Here is a 13,576-nt window from a genome sequence, read left to right on the forward strand (position 1 = left end):
TTTAGTAAATTTCAGCATCAAAGCTAGTGAATAATTGATAAAGCTATTCTCTCCTATGTAGTCTTCTCATCCTTACCAGTTTTTGAAAAACAAAGAAAATTATACAACTTTGCAGATAGTTTTTTCTCTTTTCAAGTCACGTTAATACTTCTTGTTTCTACATAAGTCCCTCCCCATTATATACTATCCTCCTTTAATTGTGTTTTCCTGGGTCCCATAAGGAGAGGGGAAAAAATAGTTAAACCAAACTACCTATATCTAATCTTACCTAACAGTCTTTAAAATATTCAGTAGCCAAAGTACCTCAGCTCTCAGTTTAAGTTGGAGGGGGGAGGGTTTCATCATTAGCCCTTGTTAAGATTAAAAATGATAAAAACTGTTATAATAATAAAAATTAGTATTTTAATTAAAGCCATGGCCATGCTGCTATCCTTCCCGTGCCTGCTAGCTAAGAGACCAGTTGAAAGTCACTTCTCCCTATTTAAAGCTGTCCCTCACCTTGAATACGTAATCCAAAACAGGAAACCTGTTGGACCACGAGAAATGTAGTTTTTTAGGTCCCCATGTGTCCATAGAAAATATATATATTTAAATGGCATCTCCCAAATTCCAATTTTACACTCTTAGAGTCAGCCATTAATTTTCAAAATGGTATAACAAATTCTGTTTAGCCAGGTAACTGTGCACTGACCCCCAAACACATTTTCCCCCTTTATTAACCATCCAAATCTAATAATGCTTTGTATTTGTATTCTACTATTTAATGTTCACCTGGTTTTTGTTATTTCCCCCCTCATAACAAATACTTTGTGTGACGTAGGCAGAGTAGAGATTCATTTTTACAAAAGAAGGTTAATTGAATCCAAATGGTGTCACACTGTTTAATATTAGATTTGGAAAACATCATTCTCCCATCCTGTTGCCTGCCTCTCTGCATTAAGAGAACACAGTATCAAGCGACAATTTCTTTCTCGAGTTATTTCACAGTCTTGTGCAACTCAAACTTAATAGAACTGAAAAGACTAGACAGTATGTTAAATATTTTATTCCCATTGCCTATTTTCCATTATACTTGACCTGAATTCTTTTAGCCACAATACCTGCTTTTTTTTTTTTTAATGGCTTTTCTCCTCTTTGACTAATACCTAGAATTTTACTTTTCATCTTAGCAAATCACAGATGATGGTCTTATTACAATATGCAGAGGCTGCCACAAGTTACAGTCTCTCTGTGCCTCTGGCTGCTCCAACATCACAGATGCGATCCTGAATGCCCTTGGTCAAAACTGCCCTCGGCTTAGGTAAGTATCCCATCTTTTGCCAAAGAGCAGAAACCATATTAGTCATATTTCTTTATTTCACAATCCCATCGTTCTAAGATCAAAGTTTTGAAGCTGAGTACCTTCTCTATATGTAGCTACCTAGCCTGTATCACATTTGGCTTGTAACCATCTAGAATAGGAGAATTTGCTCCATATCTTCCTCTTCTGTCTGTCTTCACTAGTAAAAGTCATCTTCTTCCTTTTCTTTTCTAATGGCAGTGAAATATCAATCCACTGAGTTCTAATTTTCCTTTCACTCCTCTTCCCTTCCCCCATTGTACATAGAAGCATATGTAATAGTCATGTAGGCCTCAAGTCAGACACTAGTATGCTGGAAGTTGTATTTTTTTAATTCACATTGCATTTAACTTTGTTTTCCTCTTACATTAAAGACTGCTTCATTAAGCACACAGAAGTGTTTTTCTAGGGAAGCTCAGAAATGTTAGATTTGAAATAATTCGGTGGTCAGTTTTTTGTGATAAGATTTTGCTTGGTAAATATAGGGGAGGAAAAACAAATAGCTCATTAATATATAGCAGTGGTACTAAATAATAAAGTTTTGTAAATGGAATCTTCAGAATTTTTGTTCAAGAAATTTTCATGTTAGAATTAGTAGAAGCAGAAGCCTAGAAATAGTTTCACTTATTTTATCTGTATCCCATCAAGGCCAGTACCTGGTATATAGTAGGGGGCTTAATAAATGTTGATAGTTGATAGTGTGCTTTTTCTGAGTTATCAGAGAAGATGTTGAAGAACTTCATTGACATTATCATTCAATGTTATTTCTTAATTTTAAAAATTGAATTCTAAGCCCTAGTCTGTAACTTTTTAAATTTTCATGTGACCTACCAATTTAATTGGCTTGTTAAAGGAGTTTAATATACAGGTGGTTGTAGAAAATTAGGTTTAAATCAAATCTTGTTTTCCCCCTACTTGATATTTCCTCCTTTATGATATTACAATTTCAGAGACACTTTTCATTTCTGATTTTCTTCATTGGCAGTAACTTTCTTGTACCTGATATTTAAGTTTTCTGGCTAATTAAATATAATTAAATAGGCTACGTAGTAGCCATCTCAAGCAGTCCTGTCTGAAATATTGAGATCCCTTGCCTTTGACTAAAGAGGGAGAATTGCTTTTTAACTGCTTTAGGATTGTGGGTCTCAGAGGTGACTGATAGTGCTTGAGTTCCTTGGGAGATGAGAGGTTGCAGTAGGGGTGCAAACAGTAAGGTCAGTTAGCATATAGCATTGGGCTACTCGCTTATTTCTGCTGAGGCTGTGTTTGAGAAAATCTGCATCTATGGGGACCTGCTTTTCACAGAATATTAAGCTTTAAGATGTGTCATGGTTGGGGATTGGGAATGGGAAGTGACTCTAATTCAAACAAATAGCTTTTAGTGGATGTATCTTGTTGAAGACAGCATTCAATATATTACTCAATATATAACTCAGGATTAAGTTTACTAACTAGTTGTCCAACAGTATGCTTTTGGGTTCTTTCATTGTGTCTCCAGTATGTATGGTATTTATTACAGGACCCCACCTTATAATGATTCCATGAAAATAGATGGAGTTATGTTTACACAGAAATGCTTGATAATAATATCATTTTATGTTAAATCACCCTTTTCTGCATGGATTAGGGAATTTTATGTCACAACTTTCTGTAGTCAGATGCCTTAATTTTTTCCCCCTTTTCTCTGTTTTTTTAAATTGTTTTTTGTTTTTCCTTTTGGACAGAATATTAGAAGTGGCAAGGTGTTCTCAGCTAACAGATGTAGGCTTCACTACTTTGGCTAGGGTGAGTACTATTGTTGATCTCTGTTTTAAGATTTATTTTGCATATTAATTTCAGGGGGAGATGATGAATCTTACCCATTTGGGTCAAAGCCAAGATCTAGCTATATAACTTGATGTTTCAATTCACTAGTCTCACTACTTCCCCAACTTGCAGAAATGTAGGATGTAACCTTCATGGAGAGCTTATCTGTGATCTGACTCAGCAAACCCATTCCCCATAACTTTAGAAGTTTAACTGTATTTGCAAGAGCCTTTCTGTATTTTCCAAGAAAAATAGCTCATAATGGTATGGAAGTGAAATTATAAGTACATGATCTTTGCCAGAGGATGAGTGCCAGCCCTCCCTATTTTCTGAGATTCTGTTTATGTTCAGAAAGGCTGATTACCAGGAGATTTGTTACCAAGGGATAAGTTCTTTTCAGGCACAGCACTTTATGAAGACCTGTTTACTGAAGCAGTATAAAAAACTTTGAGTTTTACTTTCTAATATGTGAATATTTATTATTTATAAATCATTTTATATGTACTGCTATGTAAGGATAAAATGTTTTGAATTTTTTTGCTAATGGTACAAAAAACTTTTGTTCTTATAAGAATGTTAATAATTCTTCCAAACCACCAAATATGTGGCATTCTTTATATATATATATACTTTTTTTTTTTAAACCCTTAACTTCTGTGTATTGACTTATAGGTGGAAGAGTGGTAAGGATAGGCAATGGGGGTCAAGTGACTTGCCCAGGGTCACACAGCTGGGAAGTGTCTGAGTCCGGATTTGAACCTAGGATCTCCCATCTCTAGGCCTGGCTCTCAATCCACTGAGCTACCCAGCTGCCCCCATTCTTATATTTTTAACAAATGGGTTACTTTTAATTTGGAAGATGTTTTTAGCAGGTTGGAAAATGAAATATATCTAAATGTGAAGTTATGAGAGTTTTAATAGGGAGTGTTCTTACATTGTGAGAATAACAAGGAAGTTGAGAATGTGAGAGACAGGAAGCTTATGATGTCCGTTGTAATCCTTCCACATCTTCTTTAATCTGTGCATTCATTCTGCATCCATACTGAAAACAAAACTACACTCCTTGGGTTACCTGCCACAACTGTGAAGTGATAGGGAGCTAGATGGGGATATACGGGTGAGGGAGATAGGGGAGGTGTGGTGTTTTTAGTCTTTGCAGCTGTTCATATAGGGTGCCGGTCATAGGTTATAATTAGTCTGAGGGGTTGTTATAGAAGGGGAGAAGGTAGAAGTTTTTGCCATCATCTGAAACCAAATGTGAGAGAGTTGGAATAGGAAAGCATTGTTTGCTGTTTATGGGTGAGGGAAATGGTTAATTGCATTGAAGATAAATCCCATGATTGACTCTTGGGGAGAGGGTGGAATTGGACCCATCTTTGAACCCTCTGATTGGTTACCCCTTTAGGTGTGCCACAGCCCCACTTTGGAGATCACTGTACTAAAATATAAAGGGGTTGCAATCTTCATAGGTGGAGGAAGTACCCACACCAATGAAATCACAGATTCTTGAAGTAAGAGAATTGGAAACCTAATTTGGTTGTCTTAGTGTTTGTAATGTAAATTGAATGCTAAAAAGAAATACTAGACTTTAAAATAGGAAGACTTTTTAGATTTTCTGTACTTTACCATTTTGGAATGCTTTGTATGGTAGTTCTTCTTTAAAACTAGAATGTCTTTGACTAGTATAATGGCATGTGTGAAGGAACATTGACTTTTAGGAACAATGATGGAATATGACTTAGACATGACATCTATAAACTAATGGAAAAGCACTAAAAATAAGATATGCCCATCTCCAAGGAAATAATTTTTACAAAATTCTTCATTCTTGAAAGGATTTCCTTAATAGTAAAATTTTCAGTGCTCAACAATTTTGTGCTGTAACCCATCCTACATTCTCCATCAGATTGTCTTCTTTATCATCCCTACTCTTTCACTAAATCTTCAATCTCTCCTTATCTGCTAACTGCTTCCCTGCTGTTCCTGTTCCCCCATCTATCCCCCAGTCTTTAAAAAATTCTCACTTGATCTAACCATCCTTGCTAGCTATCTTCCTATCCCTCTCCTACCTTTCATGACTAAACTTCTTGAACAAGCCATCTTAATCCATGTTTCCACTTCTTCCCTTCTTACTCTCTTTTTCAGCAGTTTGGCTTCCAAACTCATCATTCCAGCAAAAACTGTCTCTAAAGTTACCAGTGATCTCATAATTGCCAAATCCAATGGCTTTTTCTCCATTCTCAGTCTTCTTGATCACCTGTAGCCTTTGAAACTACATCATCATCATCATCATTGTTGTTGTTATTATTATTATTATTATTATTATTATTATTATTATTATCCTTCCCTGTCTAATTGCTCTTTTTCAGACTCTTTTGTTAGGTCTTCCTCCACCAATGCCCCCAAACTGTAGTGTGTACCTCAAGGTTCTATCTTAGACTGTCTTCTCTTCTCCCTCTAAACTACTCTAACTTGCTGATCTCATCAGTTACCTTCAGTTTTCATCTCTATGAAGATCTTTATCAGATCTATCTGTCTAACCCTAACCTCTCTCCTGACCTCTTTGAATCATCAGCTGCCTATTAAACCTCTCAAATTCAATATTTCCAAAAATGAACTAATTATCTTACCCCTAAAACCTTTCCCTCTTCTGAACTTTCTTGTTACTATCAAGGGTACCATCCTCCTCCTAGTTACTTAGGTTCACAACCTCAGTGTTGTCCCTGACCCACATTCACTTCATATATCTAGTCTTGGCAAGTCGTTATTGTCGATTTTATCTTCAGAATATCTCTCATGTCTCCTCTCTACTCAGCTGTTATCCTTGTTCAGAGCCTCATCACCTTTTATCTGGACTATTACAGGAGCCTTCTTAGTTAGCTTCCATCCTCTACTCAGCTACCAAAGTGATCTCTAAAGTGCAAGTCTGACTGACCATGCTACTCTTCTACTTAGTAAACTTTAGTAGTTCCCTTTTTACCTCCTGAATAAAATATAAAGTCCTCTCAACTTTTACAGTCCTTCATAACCTGACGTGTTCTTACATTTTCCTTTTTATCCAGTGACATTGGCCTTCTTGCAGTTATTCCTCACATCCTCACAGTAGTCTGTCTCCCAACTCTACCTTTCTACTGCTTCTTCTCCATCCCCCCCAAATACCCAAAATTTTCTGCCTCCTGGCTCCCTTTAGTACTCAGAACTTATCTTATTCTGCAAGAGGCCTTTCCCAGTCACTCCACAGCCCCCCCACAGTTAGTACTTTCCCTCTGAGAGTTCCCTTCCATCCACTCTGTATATCTATTATGTACATATTGTTCACATGTTGGCTTCTCCATTAGAATGTGAGTTCCTGAGCTCAGGAACTGTGCTTTTGCCTTTCTTTGTATCTCCAGCACTTAGCACCTTGCTTGGCACATGATAAACACTTAATAAATGCTTGCTGACTAACTGACCTAGAACTGGTAAATGATTCAGTGCTTCAGATTTGAGAAATCCTCGTTTCATGAATGTCCTCCCAAATGCAAAATCACAAGAATTGAACTCCAAGGATGACATTAGAATGATGTCATCTCTGAGATTCCCTCAGGTTCTATGAGTTATTTTAATCCTCTTCATGTTCTAATATTCTATTTACACTTTGCAGAATTGCCATGAACTTGAAAAAATGGACCTTGAAGAATGTGTTCAGGTAAGAGGACTGGATCTCCAGCGCTTTGGACCATTACCCAGAATGCTGTAGTTTTGCAAAAGCACCATCATTAGCATAAGGAAAGGTCCAAAAACCACATTTTTAAAAATGCCTGAATTTGTTTGAAGGTGATATTGAAGAAACAACCATATTATGTGTTCTGACTTTTCCAGGCTTCAGGAGATCCCAAGTCCTAAACATCTGAGGCTGCACAGAGTGCTGCTCCAGAGGTGGAATTTCCTTGACTTTCTAGGACAGTTTTTCTACAGGCAGATAGAAACACTATTTAGTTCAAGAATCTTGTGGCCATTAATAGATGGAGCAGAGGGAGTATGGTCCTATCAGTGATGGATAAATATCTTGAATTAGACCACATTGGCATTGTGAATTGGAATAAGTCACTTCACTTTTTATAAAGCTAAAACTATAAACTATAAACAGTTGATGATCTTAATCGCTAGAGGGAATTCTCATACTGGGAATTCACCCTACTGATGAAATCACAGCTTTAGACCCTCACAGTGATTGAATTTTGCCATTTAGAGAGTAATAACTATTCAAGCTTTGGAATTTTAAATCCTGGGTTTCTGCATACACCCCTTCTGCTTTTTGGTCAAATAGTTCAAGGTCTACGAATGTTTTAGTAACTTTTTATCATAAGGCCACATTCCCTCATTAAGGTAGTCAGAAATGAAATGTCAGCAAGGCTTATTGTTCTTGAAAAGAACCTAACTTGTAGGGTGAGTCCTGTAAGCATGCCTCTCTGTTCTACCAAGCAGAGCCAGAAATTTGTTGTCTGCTATCCCCTTCCCTGACTCTGACATCTTTATCAAGGTTTGATATTTAAATTAGTATTATCATAGCTGCTGTATGATAGCCTAACAAACATCCTCTACTGAAAATCCTTTGAGGGATCACACAGACTGCCTTCCTTGTCACTCTTTGTTCCCCTATGCTCATCAGTGTCAGCTCTGTCCTTCCTGGCTGTCCCTGGAGAAGTCGTTCTGGAACCCCCCTCATTTGTTAAACTGTTCGTATTAGACTTATGGTGTGCCCCCCGCCCTCCTCAAAATTAATTTGTCTGTGTTTTCTATTTAATTTATATGGACACATTCCTCATCAATAGAATATAAGCTCTTTGAAGGCAAGGGCTTTTTCATTTTGTCTTTGTATTGTTCATCTGTGTCCCCTCACACCTAGTACAGAACATGAACCCAGTGAAAGCTCAGTGCTCATTGAATTAAAAAGAAAGAAATCTAAGAAAGATTTATTCCTATGTTTCTTTCAGATAACAGATAGCACATTAATTCAACTCTCTATACACTGTCCAAGACTTCAGGTGTTGGTGAGTTTGATCTGCGTGACTATAATTTAGTCTCTTCTTCAGGACCAGTACCATGAATTTGCTTTCATGAGAATGATGCATGATTAGCTGCATTTTTGGAAAGAGTTTTTTTTTTCCTCCAAAGAATTGCCTACTTATAGAGTGCCAGGGGAGGACCCAAATGAAGGGGAAGATAAGGTAGGAGCTAGAAATGTTAAACATAACATGCACCAATTTAGAGCTTGGAGACTGAGATAACTGATATGCAGAAGCTGAGATGTCCTTTGCAAATTGTACTCTACTGTGAATGTTTAAATCTTCAGCAACCTGGGGATGAGGTGGCTCAAATATAGATTTCTTCTCACCTCCAAATCAGAGGTACCTGTAAGAAAGAACAAAGGAACACTTGCTGGAGAAGCTTTCCTCACTATAAATTTCTATTAGTACAATGGGAACGCAACCTGGCCAACAGTGCTGTATTTAAACTCATTTTTTGATGTATTTCCCAAAGAGGGAAACCTGTAGGACTGAATTCCATATAAAAGTACTTGAGGGAGAGAAAGAACCAGGGATTTAAGAGAAATTAAAGACTGGGAGGTAGAGGAGGGGTTGAGAAAGGCTATGAAAGGTAGGATAAAAGGTTTGTTACTGATAATAAGGCAGAAAGGAGACTTAAAGATTACTTTCATATATTTAAAAATGCCCCCACAGAGGCCTCAGGTATAAAAATTATTATCAGTTGGCACTTACTACTATATTATGTGATTCTTTACCAGGTACCCAAATTTTAGTACTAATTCTCAAGAAGTGACCCACTGACTTAATTGTTCTAGAAAATAGAAGACCTTTTATGGAATGCCAGTTCCTAATTCATGGGCTGACTCTGTTATCATGTATTACACAGTGTGCTCTCAGTACCCTAAAAGGAGAACTCATTTTGAATTCATTATAGTAATCATGAATTATTTCAGCCCTCTCTTTGTTCTTTTTGGTTCTAGAGTCTGTCTCATTGTGAGCTGATTACGGATGATGGAATCCGTCACCTGGGGAATGGGGCCTGTGCCCATGACCAGCTGGAGGTGATTGAGCTGGACAACTGTCCGCTTATCACAGATGCATCCCTGGAGCACCTGAAGAGCTGCCACAGCCTTGAGAGGATAGAACTGTATGATTGTCAGCAAATCACACGGGCTGGAATCAAGAGACTCAGGGTAAGAAGCAGCAGTATCATCCTCAAAAATCTTGTATACTTATTACCATGCTAATTGTTCTCCAGATTTGTATTTATATTTTAATATAGATCAGCTAGAGGAGAGAACATGAAGAGAGTGCAGCCCAGTCTGTCCAGATCATAAAAATACTTTGTATTGGATTTGAGAATTTAGTATCACTTTCTTACATAAATAACAAATATATGTTAAGCACTGTGTGCAAAGCACCATACAATGTGCCTTATATGGAGGTATTATCTAATAAATGAAGATAATACAAATATTAACATATATGTTAAAATAATGGTAATCCAAACTAACACTTTGTACTTCTTATTCTGTGTGTGAGGTAAACTCTAACAAGGAGATTAGATTAGGGGAGACTGCATAGAGGAAGGAGCATTTAAACCAGGACTGGGTAAGATTGGGTAAGAGCTGAAAAATCAAATTTTGGGATGCAGTAGTATTAGGAATCATTCAGATGTAATGATCTCTTTAGGGAAGCAGAAACTAATCTACTGTAAGTATTGGACAGAGATGGGAGGGACTGAGGAGAGAAGAAAAGATTTGGAAACCTGGATCCATTCCAGGTTTTTTAATAGCACTCTTCTAGTAAAACAGAAGCCTAAAACTCCATCAAGAGTAGAACATCCTCCTTCAAAGAGTGCTTGACTTGCCCATCTCTCTTCTCAGGCTTGATGGACTAAGAACATGCACTTATTCAGGTAATTTCTATTTGAGAAGTACAATTGAAATTGCATGTTACCTTTTCAACCAAGAGAAAAGGAAGGCCACTGGCCAACCAAAATATTTCATTATTTATTGCCCACATTCTTAATGCAAGTACTTCCAAAAGGAAAGTTATAGCTTTAGGGGGGAAAAATCTTGCCTGTAATATTTGTGTAGAGTTTTAGCATATTTATAATAATTATTATGTTAATTTTCTGTTTGATTTCTTCTAAATTGCTTGTTTATACTCTAGCCTCTTCCTTTAGGATGGGCTTAAGTATTTAGCCAAATCTCCTTATTTTATTGATCTAGACACTAAGGCTCAATGAAATTAAATTGTCAGAGCCTAAACTAGAACTAAGAGCTTCCAGCTCTATAGTTCCCTTTTCTTTGTGTTGCCTTCATGTCTATTCAACTTTGGTTGTCTTTCTAAAAAGTTTCATTGTTCTATCTTTCTAGACCTCTCAGTAATGTTTCTGTCTTGTTTCAGACCCATTTACCCAATATAAAAGTTCATGCCTACTTTGCACCTGTCACTCCGCCTCCATCAGTAGGGGGCAGCAGACAACGCTTCTGCAGATGCTGCATCATTCTATGACATTGGAGGCGGTCAGCCTTGGCGAACTAAGTATTTAATGACACTTCTAGAGTTACCACGGAGTCTCTCCAGCGGAATCGACCCCAGTGTTCTGAGCAAGGGCCAGAATAGAGGGCTGTGTCCGGATCCCCCAAGCCACACATACACATGCATAAACACCCACACCGTCCACTCCAGCTGATGTACTCTGTGACAGTGGGACTTTGAATCTGTGTTGGCTTTTTTCTGACAGGTAGATTGGTATAACTTAAAACCATTCCTACTGGGCATGCTCAGAAGAGAATCACAGTCCAAGGTGGGGGGCGTTCCAGCAAACCCAGGGTCACTGCTGCTGGGGTTTGTTTGTTCTTTTGGTTTGGGGTTTCTTTTGGGGATGTCAGAACACTAATGAGAGCTCTCCAAAGAGAAGGAGAGTATGGACAAATACAGTAAATGTTGCATCCAGGGACCAGAAAGAAAGAAAAATCCTTCCTCCCATAAGAGAATGAAGATGGCAGCCATCCATCAAGAGACTGTATTACAATGCTTCTCTACTTCCTTGTTTGCATACCAACATGCTGAGCATGCTCACATCGAAGGCTCATCAGTTAGAATTTTTAGTTCAGAGATTTCCTAGATGGTCACAGTGATTTAGCTTGAAATCTCTGATATCCAAAGTTGTTTCTTTTGTTCACTTATTCATTGTGTGGTTCTCCCTAGCTGTTTTCTCTGTGTTGGTCTGCGTCCATGTCTCATTTTTTCTTTGTGTTGTTTGCTAAAGCATTCTCTCCATACTGTCTCTGGCCTGCTCACCCTTTGTCTGTTTTGCTGTCTTCCAATTTAAAGCTTTCCATTTGGGGTGACTTAGGTTGAGGCTACTGGATACTTTTTAAAGAAAAGTTATTTATTGGTAAAAATGTTTTAAAATTCCACTTTTTTATCAATAGAAAGACTGCCTGAGGCTGTCTAAGAAGCTCTAAAGAGCAGATGAAGGAAAATGAGCTGAATCTAAGCTCTCTCCCTCCCCCCCCCTTCCTTGTGGAAACAACTCCAATTTTTTGCCTTGTGAGTTCCTTCTTAAGAGAACATAGCTTGTGACCTATGAGACACAGGTGGCTATGTGCAATAATGCTCCCTATGATTTCTTGAGCTGAATCCCATTAATCACTTGAGTGTCTTGTGTAAGGCATGAGAGAGAATGGCATTTTTAGAGCAGAATTGATTGGGGGAAATGCCAAACCTTAGCCTAAAAACCCCTTGACCCCTCTTTGAATGTCATGCTGTGAACTGAGATTTACATATGCTTAACAACATTGCAAACTTTCACGTTGGCCAAGTGTTTTGTCTCAGAATACTGGTAGATGAAACATTGCTGTCTGTGCTGCCAATTCTTATCTGTCCCTTCTTCCCCTCCCACTCCCCCTACCCCTACCCCAACCTGAGCCCTATGATAATATGTGTGACTATTTGAATTTAGGGTCACCAATTTTAGGTCTAATGTTGGTAGTTCAAAGGACCAGCAAAACCTTTTCAAAGAAGTCACCCATAGTCTTTTGTTGATAAAGTCTCCAGATAGTCATGTGGGGTTTGGACTCTTGAGAATCCTGAGAAGAGCCTCCACAAGGCCTAAGATAATTAATGCAGATGGAGGTGGTCTTTGGCTCTACTTGCATATCTGTGCTTGAGAATGAGATAAGAAAGGGGTTCAGGGCTTGAGATTAAGAGAATTAACAACCAAGCGTGACCCTCTCTACATCCTAGTATCTGATGGGAACAATACTGTACTTTTGTGCAGAAAAATTGAAGGAGATTGGGAAAAGGAGATAATTTTCTAAAGCACAAGTAACAGATTTATAGGCCTTCAGATTTGGAACTTTTTGTTGTTGGTTTATAGGAGTTTGCTTTTTCAGTCAAGATCGACTTTTGTCACCTTCTAACTGATCTAAGCAGCTCCAAGGGTAATTTTTCCCATTGCAGGTGATGGCTCTCTTGTAAGACCACCAGCATATGTTGAACTAAACTGGGTCTTTTTTCTTCATTGATTAGAAAGGCATCAGTAAATGAGAGAGTGCTAGGAAGGAGCCTATGGCATAACCCACCATTTTTATTGTGTTTAATTTTTATTTTGATCTTATTTTGCTCAGAACCTCAAAGAACTTTCTCTCTTCCCAGTTCCTTATTTTGGGAATACCTAAAAAAATAACAAGTTTATAAAGTGACTGATTCAGCAGATTTAGTAGTTTCATTACCATAGCTGATGACTTCTTTGTATTAAATTTTGAAAAATGTAATGGGGAAGGAGATGCTGAAAACTAATAGTGGCATCATATTCAGGGCCCTTTTTCAGTAAAAAATGCTTATTGTTCAGGTCTGTTCAAGTTCATTGTTTAGGACCATAAAATTCCTTACCAGTCCACTGGGGGAGGAGAGAAAGAAGAATGTAGAAGTGAGTGGCACTTATTAGGCTATCCAAGGCATAATCTGAACAGATGTCAATTTGAAACATCTTACCCAAAAAATCAAAATTATTCCTTTTCAGGGGCATAACTTCTCCTATTCAGAAAGTTTTGGGGACCTAATTTCTAACTATGGAAATCTGTCTCAAATGAAGATTAGGACTGATTTGTCTTGATCCTGGTATGCCTTGCCGTAGGAAGGAAAGTGCCATTCTTTTAGGAATCATGGGGAAGAGATCTCAAATGAAACTTCTGGTGCATTGTTTTAAGTCTGTAGTGGGTTGCACTGGCCAATTTAATTTTTAATGCTTTAAGCATTAGAATTTAGGCTTTACGTATTTTTGCTGACAACTGTGATCCTTTCAAGCTTGGAAAGAATTCTCATTAGAATGCTTCAGAATGATTATAAAGAGAATCCCTTTGCCTTCATTCAACTAAACCCTAAT

At 37.8% G+C, this 13,576-nt stretch overlaps 1 protein-coding gene across 1 annotated transcript in view; it reads left to right on the forward strand.

The window, feature by feature from the left end:
• The window catches only part of FBXL20 (F-box and leucine rich repeat protein 20), a 98,534-nt gene extending 87,839 nt beyond the window's left edge, over positions 1-10,695 (forward strand). Inside the window, exons 10-15 of the mRNA XM_044676597.1 lie at positions 1,170-1,300; positions 3,064-3,124; positions 6,789-6,833; positions 8,122-8,178; positions 9,156-9,368; positions 10,588-10,695. Of these exons, the coding sequence (XP_044532532.1) occupies positions 1,170-1,300; positions 3,064-3,124; positions 6,789-6,833; positions 8,122-8,178; positions 9,156-9,368; positions 10,588-10,695 (615 nt within the window). The remainder of the gene's footprint in view (positions 1-1,169; positions 1,301-3,063; positions 3,125-6,788; positions 6,834-8,121; positions 8,179-9,155; positions 9,369-10,587) is intronic.
• The last annotated feature ends 2,881 nt before the right edge of the window (positions 10,696-13,576 follow it).

The sequence above is a fragment of the Gracilinanus agilis genome, chromosome 4, assembly GCF_016433145.1.
Source record: "Gracilinanus agilis isolate LMUSP501 chromosome 4, AgileGrace, whole genome shotgun sequence".
Taxonomy (NCBI): domain Eukaryota; kingdom Metazoa; phylum Chordata; class Mammalia; order Didelphimorphia; family Didelphidae; genus Gracilinanus; species Gracilinanus agilis.